We start from the raw sequence: 11,107 nt of genomic DNA, 5'->3' as shown, positions 1-11,107 counted from the left end.
GCTCCCCACCCCACCAACACCCCCTCCTGGCTTCCAGCGAGGGCAGGGGAGGGGGGAAAGAGGCCGGGTCCAGGGCCGCCCAAGGCCTGGGCGATGGGTGGCTCGCGCGCGCGGCCAGGACCCCCCGCCGCGCCCCCACTCCTTATGCCCACTTCCTCACCCCCACCTCTCCCACCCCCCATCTCCCCATGACCCTTCTTCACCCCAGCGAAGGCGGCGGGGTCGCGGGAGGGAGGGGGCCGGGCCCAGGCGATTGGCTGCGCGTGCCCCGGAGCCCCCCCGCGCCCCCATCATCCCGCCCGCCCGCCGGCCCGCCCCGCCCCCGCCACCATCTGCTCGGGCTTTGGCGTCGGCGGCTCCGGGCGCCTCCAGCTCCGGCTCAGGCTTGGGCTCCGGCTCCAGGCGCGGACCAGGTCCCCTTGGCCCCCGCCGCGCGCCCTCCAACCTGCTGCTGCGGCCGCCGCGCACCCCAGGCTCTGCCAGCTGCTCGCTCTCTGAGCCCGGGGCCGGATTCCCATGGAAGCGCCGCGATGTTCGCCCCGCGGCTGCTGGATTTCCAGAAGACGAAGTACGCTAGGTGAGCGGCGGCTGCGGGGGTCCGCGGGGAGGTAGGGAGGGGCGCGCGGCGGCCGGGACCGCGGGGGCCACCTTGGTACTCGGGCCCCGCCGCCCGGAGCACTCGAGGGGATCGGCGGACCCCTGACCCCCACCCGAGAAAACCAGGATCCAGGCAGCCTCGTCTTGGGGCTGGGGTGGAGTAACCGGGATGCCCGCGCCTCTTCGCCGGGTGCCGTTGGACAAGTCGCTTCACTTCTCTGAACCTCATTTCCACGTTTGCAAAACGGGGGTTATGCGAGTCCCCGTGTCCTGGGTCCCCTTGAGGATTAAGCGAGCTGGCCCTTGCAAAGCACTTTGCACAGCGCCTGGAGCCCAGCCAAGTTACGCTCGGGCAGTTACGTTCGGTCTCTCTTGGGCACTCTTGTTCATGGTAAAAGGCTTTGGTACCACCTCTGTCCACCCTTCCAGCAAGTCGGAGGAAACAGTAAGTGCTCTTTTCAGATGAAGAAACTGAGGCTTAGGAGCGGAGGGGGCACCTGTACATCCAGGTATTTTCATAGTGTGAACTCCATGGTCCCCTCAGAACCTCGGTCATTTCTGTAAAATGGTGATAGCAGATACTGTGATAGCTGAGTAGAAGTTAGGCTCCTGTTGCTCGGAATTCCAGTGAAGAAGGTGGGCGTGGGGGGGTTCTCCTTATCTTTAAGATTTTTTGGGGCGGTGTGCTTGCCTGGAAGCTGGCATGAAAAACCCCTCCTAAAGTTGTTCCTCGGTCCCCAGTGGTCTTTGGGGAGCACAGACTGTTCTGGTGGGAGCAGCCCCAGGGGCCTCTTTGGAGGGGGCATCAGGCTGTCCTCCAGGTCACCTTTCCCACTCTGCCACCGAGGGTCCCCTGCCTTCGTGAACAGAGGGGCCTGGTGTGTGCTGAGGCTCCAGTGGATGATGAGTGGGAGATGGGTTGGTAGTATTTTTCCTACTCACATGAGTGTGGCTTGTTACTTGCAACTGGTTGTTGAGAGTCCCCTGGTGCCCCTGAAGTCTCTACAAGTTCTGGTCAGATTGAGCACAACTTGACAACAGAAGCTCAGGGCTAGGATGGTGTCCAGGGTACGGAAGGCTGGGGGACAGGATGGCGCCCTTCCTTCCCCCTCAGTCTCACCCTCTCTTTCCCCCAGGGCACATGATGAGTCTATCTTTCCTAAACTTGGGGAATCCCACCCGGGGAGGTGATGCACTTGGGAAGGACTTGAGGATGAGTTCCTGCGGATTTGCTGTTGGCCAGATTGTGGGACTGGACTGGACTTACCTTTTTTTGTTTGTTTTTTGAGATGGAGTCTCCCTCTTGTTGCCAAGGCTGGAGTGCAATGGTGTGATCTCGGCCCACTGCAACCTCCGCCTCTTGGTTTCAAGCGATTCTCCTGCCTTAGCCTCCCGAGCAGCTGGGACTACAGGCACCTGCCACCATGCCTGGCTAATTTTTTGTATTTTTAGAAAAGACGGGGTTTCACGGTGTTAGCCAGGATGGTCTCAATCTCCTGACCTTGTGATCCGCCCGCCTCGGTCTCCCAAAGTTCTGGGATTACAGGCATGACCCACCGCCTCCAGCCTTTGTTTTTTTTCTTTGAGACGGGGTCTCTGTCTCTCACCCAGACTAAGGCTAGAGTGCAGTGGCACAGTCATGGTTCACTACAGCCTCAAATTCCTGGGCTTGAACGATCCTCCTGCCTCAGCCTCCAGATTAGTTAGGACTCTAGGTGTGGACCACCACCATACCCAGATAATTTTTGTATATACATATTTTTTTTGAGACGGAGTCTCACTCTGTTGCCCACTCTGGAGTGCAGTGGCATGATCTCAGCTCACTGCAACCTCCGCTTCCCAGGTCAAGTGATTCACCTGCCTCAGTCTTCTGAGCAGCTGGGACTACAGGCGCCCGGCATCACGCCTGGCTAATTTTTGTATTTTTAGTAGAGGCGGGGTCTTGCCCTGTTGCCCAAACTGGTCTTGAATTCCTGGGCTGAAGTGATCCTCTCACCTTGGCCTCCCACAGTGGGTACTTGGACTTGTAAAGGCTGACTCCAGGGGATTTTGTGAGACGTAAGTTGGTGAACTGTTCACGGGAAAGGGAGAAACCCTGGGTTGAAGGCTGCCGATGTGGACACGAAGGGAAGGAACTCTGAAGTCTCAGCAACCAGCCCGGTCGTGTCCCACACCTGCTGTGTGACCTTGGTAGATGTCTCAACCTCTCTTGACCCCAGCGAGTTGATTTGTAAAGTCAGGAGAGCTGGTCTAAATGGTCTCTAGATTTGGACACTTGTGCTGGCTGCTCTGGAATTAGAATAGGGATCTGGAGCTGGCCAGTCTTTCACGCTTGGGCCAATGCAGCTTCTATGGGTGACAGGACCAGGGAGAAAATGGATTGCGTGGATTAGTTCTATTTGTGTTCCCTTCCTCATTGTGCAGTCCTTACAACTATACGGTCTGCAAATTAGGTCCGTAATAAAGGCTTATTGATTAAGTGATTTTTTTTTTTTTTTTTAAAGATAGGATCTTACTCTTTTGCCCAGGCTGGAATATAGTGGTGTGATCATAGCTCACTGCAGCCTCAAACTCCTAGGCAAACATGATTCTCCTGCCTCAGCCTCCTGAGTAACTGGGACTACGGGTGTGCACCACCATGCCTGGCTAATTAAAAAAAAAAAAAAAAAAGTATTTGTATAGATGGGGGTCTCACTATGTTGCCCAGTCTGGTCTTGAACTCCTAGGCTCAAGTGATCCTCCTGTCTCAGCCTCTGGAAGTGTTGGGATTATAGGCATGAACCCCTGCACCCAGCTGATTGAATGAATTTAATGATATAATCTAGGGCTGTCCATGAGAAATATACAAGCCACAGATGTGGCTTTATTTTATTTATTTAGTTTTGACATGGAGCCTCACTCTGTCACCCAGGCTGGAGTGCAATGGCACAATCTCAGCTCACTGCAACCTCCACCTCCCACGTTTAAGCGATTCTCCTGCCTCAGCCTCCCGAGTAGCTGGGACTACGGATGCCTGCAACCATGCCTGGCTAATTTTTGTATTTTTAGTGGAGGTAGGGTTTCACCATATTGACCAGGCTGGTCTTGAACTCATCACCTCAAATGATCCACCCACCTCGGCCTCCCAAAGTGCTGGGATTACAGGTGTGAGCCACCATGCCCGGCCAGCTTTAAATTTTCTAGTAGACACTCAGTTTAATGTGTGCTTGATATTCCATCTTGTTATAAGAAGGTAAAAATAAACAGGTGAAATTATTATAATTTTTAGAATATATTTTACTCTTTATATGCAAAGCATTATTATATCAACATGCAATGAATATGAACACTATTATTTATGAGATATTTTACATTTTTTCACCACAAGTCTTCAGCATCTAATGTGCATTTTATACTTACAGCCCGTCTGAATTTGGACTAGTCAATTCCAAGTACTCAATAACCACATGTGGATTGCATCTACCATATGGTATCTTCTGTGGTGAGAGATGGGTATTCCAAATTAAATGCTGTGTGACATTGTAAAAAATGCTCTCCTTCTTGGAGTCTCTGCTTCTCAGTGGATGGTAGGGCCAGCTAACCCCTAGGTTCTAACCTAGAGTCTTTGATGTAAGTAACCACCTGGTCACCTGGAATGGTTTTTGTACACCAAGAAACATTCGTATCATAAAGTTGTAAGAATTAAGACAGTACGGTGTTGGTGCATGGTTGGGCCAATTGACCAGTACAGCAGAATAAAGAGGCCTGAAATAGATTTATGCATGTAAAGGCATTTTAAGCTGTATGTGGTAGCACATGCCTGTAATCCCAGCTACACCTGAGGCTAAGGCAGGAGGATCACTTGAGGCCAGGAGATTGAAAACACTCTGGGCGACATAGCAAGATCCCATCTGAACTTTTAAAAAGGCCTTTTATTTTTACCAAAGATGGTGTTGCTGATAAACCTAGGCAAGGATGGTCTATTGGATAAATGGTAATGAGACGATTCACTATTCAGATGACAACAGTAGAACAGGAACGCTACCTCACACCATACAGAAAAGACACTTTTAGAGGGATGAAAGATGTAAATGTGAAATAAATAAAAAAGTTGAAAACTTTGAGAATCTATAAAAGAATAACTTATGAACTTTGGGGTAAGTAAAGGTTTCTGAAGGCACATAAAGTACAAATCATAAAAAAAAGATTGATGAACTTGGCTACATTAAAAATTAGGTTTCAGCCTGAGCAAGGTGGTTTATACCTGTAATCCCAACATTTTGGGAGGCCAAGGTGGGAGGAGCACTTGAGTCCAGGAGTTCAAGACCAGTTTGGGCAACATGGTGAAACCCCATCTCTACAAAAAAATACAAACAGTTAGCTGGGCATGGTGGAGTGCGCCTGTAGTCCGAGTTACTCAGGAGGCTAAGGTGGGAGGCTTGCTTGAGCCTGGGGATCGAGGCTGCAAATGAGCTGAGACTGAGCCCCCACACTCCAGCCTGGATGACAGAGGGAGACCCCGTCTGAAAAAAAGAAAAAAAATTAAGTTTCTGTTAATCAAAAATGCCATGAAGAAAGTAGAAGACAAGCCACAGTGCGAAGGACATATTTGCAACACATTTAACCAACAAGTAATTAATATTCAAAATATAGAGAGAATAAGAAATAAAAAAAGACAGCCCAATAGAAAATGTAAAAGACATGGACAGGGATTTCTTGGAAGCGAATACAGGTGAGCATGTGAAGAATTGCTCCCTCTCAGTGGTAATCAAGACAATGTCAAATGAGATACCACTTTCATATCCAGTGCATAAGAAGCCTAACTGTCTGGGTGCAGTGACTCATGCCTGTAACCCCAGTGCTTTGGGAGGCTGAGATGGGAGGATCTCTGGAGTCCAGGAGTTTGAGACCAGCCTCGGCAACAAAGTGAGATCCCCGCCTCTACAAAAAGAAAAAATTAGCTGGGCATGGTTGTGTGCCTGCGGTCCCAGCTACTCAGGAGGCTGAGGTAGGAGGATCCCTTGAGCCCAGGAGTTCAAGGCTGCAGTGAGCTATGACCGCGCCACTGCACTCAAGCCTGGGTGACAGAACAACTCCATCTCTAAAAAATACAATAAAATAAAAGGCAAAATGTAAATGTAAGATGAATAACTATAAAAATTTAAAGTCCAAAGTAATTCAGTAAAACTGAAATATTTTATGAAAATGAGACTGAGGCTGGGTGTGGTGCCTCACGCCTGTAATTCTAGCACTTTGGAAGGCCAAGGCAGGTGGATCATCTGAGGTCAGGAGTTCGAGACCAGCTTGACCAACATGGTGAAACCCTGTCTCTACTAAAAATACAAAAATTAGCCAGGTGTGGTGGCAGGCACCTCTAGTCCCAGTTACTTGGGAGGCTGAGGCAGGAGAATTGCTTGAACTCGGGAGGCAGAGGTTGCAGTGAGCCAAGATCTTGCCACTGCACTACTCCAGCCTGGGTGACAGACTGAGACTCCGTCTTAAAAAAAAAAAAAAGAGAGAGAGAGAGAGAGACTGAATCACACGAAAATGAAACCACTCAGGCTGAGGGTTCAATGTCCATCTAGTTTCCAGTGTAAAGAATTGGAATCTGGTTTTATACAAGTCAAGTATAGTCCAACACCTGCAGGAGTTCAGGAGTTGCAGGAATGTGTTGATATTGATGGTGTTTCCAGCTGCCGTGTGCACCTGTTGGAAGTAGCCAAGGTGGTGCTGACCAAGACAATTCCCCGCCCTCCTGGAGCCACATTCTTCTGTGGGAAGCATACAACAGATAATAACTATGTGATAATGCTTCAGATAAGAATATGGCCAGCTGAGGTGGGGAGCTGTAGGGATGGAGGAGACAGAGATTAAGATGCCTTCTTTGGCTGGGTATGGTGTCTCATGAATGTAATCCCGGTGCATTACTTGTGGCCAGGAGTTCAAGACCACCCTGATCATTATATCGAGACCGTGTCTCTAAAAAAGTAACCAACCAAGCAAAAAAACAAACAAACAAAAAAGGCCAGGTGTGGTGGCTCAGGGCTGTAATACCAACACTTTGGGAGCCTGAAGTGGGCAGATCACTTGAGGCCAGGAGTTCAAGACCAGCCTGGCCAGCATGGTGAAACCCCTTCTCTACTAAAACTACAAAAATTAGCCAGGTGGGTGTCTGTAATCCCAGCTACTTGGGAGGCTGAGGCAGGAGAATTGCTTGAACCCAGGAGGTGGGGGCTGCGGTGATCCGGGATTGTGGCACTGCACTTCAGCCTGGGCGACAGAGCAAGACTGTCTCAAAAACAAACAAACAAACAAACAAACAAAAAAGGATTCTCATACAGAGCACACAACCAAGATCCCCATATGTGCAGTTCACAATAGGGTTCATGCTCCTATGAGAATCTAAAAAACAAACAAAAAAAGGATGCCTTCTTGGTAGGACTGACTGTGAGGAAATGCATGCAGAGTGGTATACAGTAGATGCCAAATAAACAATGGCCTGATACCATGCAGTGTTGGGGCAGTGGCCGCCCTGCCCGTGCCGGGGGTGGGGGGAGCTGTTCTTTCAGCACCAGCAGGTCACAGTGTGTTTCTTTCCTCCTTGCCTGAACAGCTGAGTTGACGAATATGCAGGGAGAAATAGGAAGTGAGATTTGCCTGGAAACCCCACTTCATCAGCAGTGCAGAAATGCATCTTCAGATTCATCCAGGCACAGCCCACCCTTCCAGGCTTGTCCCAAGTCCCGGGCCTTTCAGGATCCTTCAGGAATGAGCAGGGGATGGCTCCACAGGTACTTCAGCTTTGTACACATCTCCCCAGCCAGACTGCAAGCCACTCAGAGCAGGAGGGGGCTGAGGCTATTCAAACCCTCTTTTGTCCCCCAAGGGGCCAGCGTGGTCTGGCATGTGGTGGGCATCCCTGGCTTGTCCACTATCCACAGCTGGTTAGTTGGTTAATTGATGCATTCACAAACCTTGTTGAGGCCGGGCAAGATGGCTCATGCCTGTAGTCCCAGCACTTTGGGAGACTGAACTGGAAGATCACTAGAGCCCAGGAGTTCAAGACCAACCTGGGCGACTTGATGAAACCCCGTCTCTCCAAAAAAAGGCAAAAAATTAGCTGGGCATGGTAGCACGTACCTATAGTCCCAGCTACTTGGAAGGCTGTGGTGGGAGGATTGCTTGAGCCCAGGAGTTTCAGACCTGTCTGGGCAACATAGCAAGACCCTGCGTGTACAAAAAATTTAAAAATTAGCCAGGTGTGCTGGCTCATGCCTGTAGTCCCAACTACTTTGGAGGCTGAGATGGGAGGATCACCTGAGCCTAGGAGATTGAGGTTACAGTGAGTCATGATGGTGCCACTGCATTCCAGCCTGGGTGACAGACGGAGACCTTGTCTCAGGAGGTGGGGTGGGGAAGAATGAGTTGGGCTAGATACTGGATGGGCAGAAACCACAGGTGTCCATGACAGGACAGGACAAGCCTCGGAGGTTGCAGCATGCAGGTGGGCTCTTCAGGATGAGTAGGAGTGTTCCAGGGTGAGGGAAGGACATTGAAAAATAAGGGCACTAGGGGGTGAAGTGCAGGAACCCAGGGCAGGGTCTGGTGAGGCTGCAACACAGGCTGGGCGTGGAGAGGATACTGAGCCTGGTCCCAACGGGCCCCGGGCACACCCAACCAGTGTTCCATGGGCTCTATGGCACCATTAATGGCTTTTAAACTGAGGGCAGCATGGTTTGGGCTTGAGAGGGAAGAAAATAAAGGGACGGAAGCTACTTTTGAGGCTGCCATCACAGTTATCAAGGGAGTAGCTCTCTTGGGATTCCAAGGATAGGGTTGCAGGCGGGCTGGAGCTGCAGGTGCCTCGTGGGGTCAGGGCTGCCCTTCACCTCCTGGACTGTGAGAGTTGCTTGTGGACATCAGGCCCCTAGACCCACAAACCCTTCAGGGCACTCTCTTATGCAATGAGATCAAAGTAAGGAAATTTAGGCTGGGCGCTGTGGCTCACGCCTGTAATCCCAGCATTTTGGGAGGCTGAAGCAGGTGGGTCACCTGAGGTCAAGAGCTTGAGACTAGTCTGGCCAAGATGGTGAAACCCTGTCTTTACTAAAGATGCAAAGTTAGCCGGACGTGGTGGTGCATGCCTGTAATCCCCAGCTACTTAAGAGGCTGAGGCACAAGGATTGCTTGAATCCGGGAGGTGGAGGGTGCAGTGAGCTGAGATCATGCCACTGTACTCTAGCCTGCAGGGCGACAGAGACTCCATCTCAAAAAAAAAAAAAAAAGTTAGCTTTGAAAAGGAAGGAAATTCTGGCACACGTGGCAGCCTAGATGGACCACGAGGACATTCATTATGCTAAATGAAATCAGCCCCAAGGGGACAAATGCTGTATGATTCCACTTATCTGAAGTCCGTCGAGGAGTCAAATCCATAGAGACAGGAAGTGGAATGGTGGCTGGCAGAAGCAAGTGGGGGTGGGCAGGGAATGGGGAATTAGTGTTTAATAGGGACAGGGTTTCAGTTTTGCAAGATGAAAAGAGTTCTGGGAATGAATGGTGGTGACGGTGGTATAAAAAGGTGAATGTAGGGCTGGGCGCAGTGGCTCACGCCTGTAATCCCAACACTTTGGAAGGCCGAGGCAGGCGGATCACCTGAGGAAGGGAGTTCATGACCAGCCTGACCAACATGGCAAAACACCGTCTCTACTAAAATTACACAGTTAGCCAGGCGTGATGGTGCATGCCTGTAATCCCAGCTACTCGGGAGGCTGAGGCAGGAGAATCGCTTGAACACAGGAGGCAGAGGTTGTGGTGAGCTGAGATTGCGCCATTGCACTCCAGCCTGGGCAACAAGAGCAAAACTCCATCTCTCTCTCTCTCTCACACACACACACACACACACACAGACACACATACATACACACACACAAAAGAAGGTGAATGTAATTAATGACAGCAAATTGTATGCTTAAAAATGGTTAGGATAGTACATTTGATGTGTGTTTTACCACAGTGAAAAAAATTATTCTAAAAATACCTAGCCGGAAATGGTAACGTAGGCAGGTCATTTGTTAAATATGAGAAAGGAGATGGGGGAAAAAGGAAATTTAACATTGATGCAAAATTATGATCAAATTGTCTTAGCCTGTTCACACTACTCTTATAAAATGCTATAGTACTGTTCAGCCATAAAAAGACTGATATTCTGGCTGGGCACAGTGGCTCATGCCTGTAATCCCAGCACTTTGGGAGGCTGAGGTGGGCGATCAGATCAGGAGTTCGAGACCATCCTGGCCAATGTGGTGAAATTCCGTCTCTACTAAAAATACAGAAATTAGCTGGGCGTGGTTGTGGGTGCCTATAGTCCCAGCTACTTGGGAGGCTGAGGCAGGAGAATCGCTTGAACCCGGGAAGAGGAGGTTGCCGTGAGCCGAGATTGCGTCACTGCTCTCCAGCCTGGCAACAGAGTGAGACTCCATCTAAAAAAAAAAAAAAAAAAAGACTGAGATTCTGTCATTTGCAACAACATAGATGGAAGTGGAGATCATTCTGTTAAGTGAAATAAGCCAGGCACAGAAAGACAAACACTGCAGGTTCTCACTTATTTGTGGGATCGAAAAATCGAAACAATTGAACTCTCGGACACAGAGAGCAGAAAGATGGTTACCAGAGGCTGGGAAGGGGAGTGGGCAGGTGGGGAGGAGGTTGGGATGGCTAATGGGTACCAAAAAATAGTTAGAATGAATGAATGAAGCCTAATATTTGATAGCACAGCAGGGTGAGTATAGCTGATAATAATTCAACAATAATAATTTTATTTGAGACAGAGTCGCACTGTATTGCCCAGACTAGAGTGCAGTGGCGTGATCTCGGCTCACTGCAACCTTCGCCTCCCAGGCTCAAGTGATTCTCCTTCCTCAGCCTCCCGAGTAGCTGGGGTTATACGTGTGCGCCACTGCGCCCAACTAGTTTTTCTGTTTTTAGTAGAGACGGGTTTTGCCATGTTGGCTCAGCTCACTGCAACCATCTTTTGTACAAAAGAATACAATAATTAGTTGGGCGTGGTGATGAAACCCTGTAGTCCCAGCTTCTCTGGAGGCCAAAGTGGGAGGATCACCTGAGCTCAGGAGATGGAGGCTGTGTGCGACGTGACCGTGCCACTGCACTTTAGCCTGGACTAGCTGGCTTATAAACCACAGAAATTTATAGAACCTAAAAAGAATTTTGGAAAGAAAAAAAAACACACACACAAAAATTTATTTCCTACAGTTCTGGAGGCTGGAAGTCAAGATCAAAGTGTCAGCACAGTCAGATTTGTTCCCAGGTGGTAGATGGCAGACTTCTTACAGACTCACATGGCAGAAGGAGCTCTCTGGCCTCTTCTTCTAGGGGCACTAATCCCATTTGTGAGGGCTCTATCCTCATGACCTTCTCATTTGCCAGAGGCCTGGCCTAATACTATCACATTGAGGAGTGAGGATTTCAACATGTGGATTTTTTTTTTTTTTTTCAGTGAGACGGAGTCTCACTC

At 49.7% G+C, this 11,107-nt stretch overlaps 1 protein-coding gene across 1 annotated transcript in view; it reads left to right on the top strand.

The window, feature by feature from the left end:
- The first annotated feature begins 340 nt into the window (after window positions 1-340).
- Window positions 341-11,107, top strand: part of MMD2 (monocyte to macrophage differentiation associated 2) — a 56,044-nt gene continuing 45,277 nt past the window's right edge. The window contains exon 1 of the mRNA XM_033193121.1: window positions 341-577. Within this exon, the coding sequence (XP_033049012.1) occupies window positions 531-577 (47 nt within the window). The 5' untranslated portion in view covers window positions 341-530. The remainder of the gene's footprint in view (window positions 578-11,107) is intronic.

This window comes from Trachypithecus francoisi, unplaced genomic scaffold (genome assembly GCF_009764315.1).
Source record: "Trachypithecus francoisi isolate TF-2019V2 unplaced genomic scaffold, Tfra_2.0 Lachesis_group4, whole genome shotgun sequence".
Lineage (NCBI taxonomy): Eukaryota > Metazoa > Chordata > Mammalia > Primates > Cercopithecidae > Trachypithecus > Trachypithecus francoisi.
The sequence above is the reverse complement of the archived record's forward strand: the minus strand, read 5'-3'. Positions and strand labels throughout refer to the sequence as shown.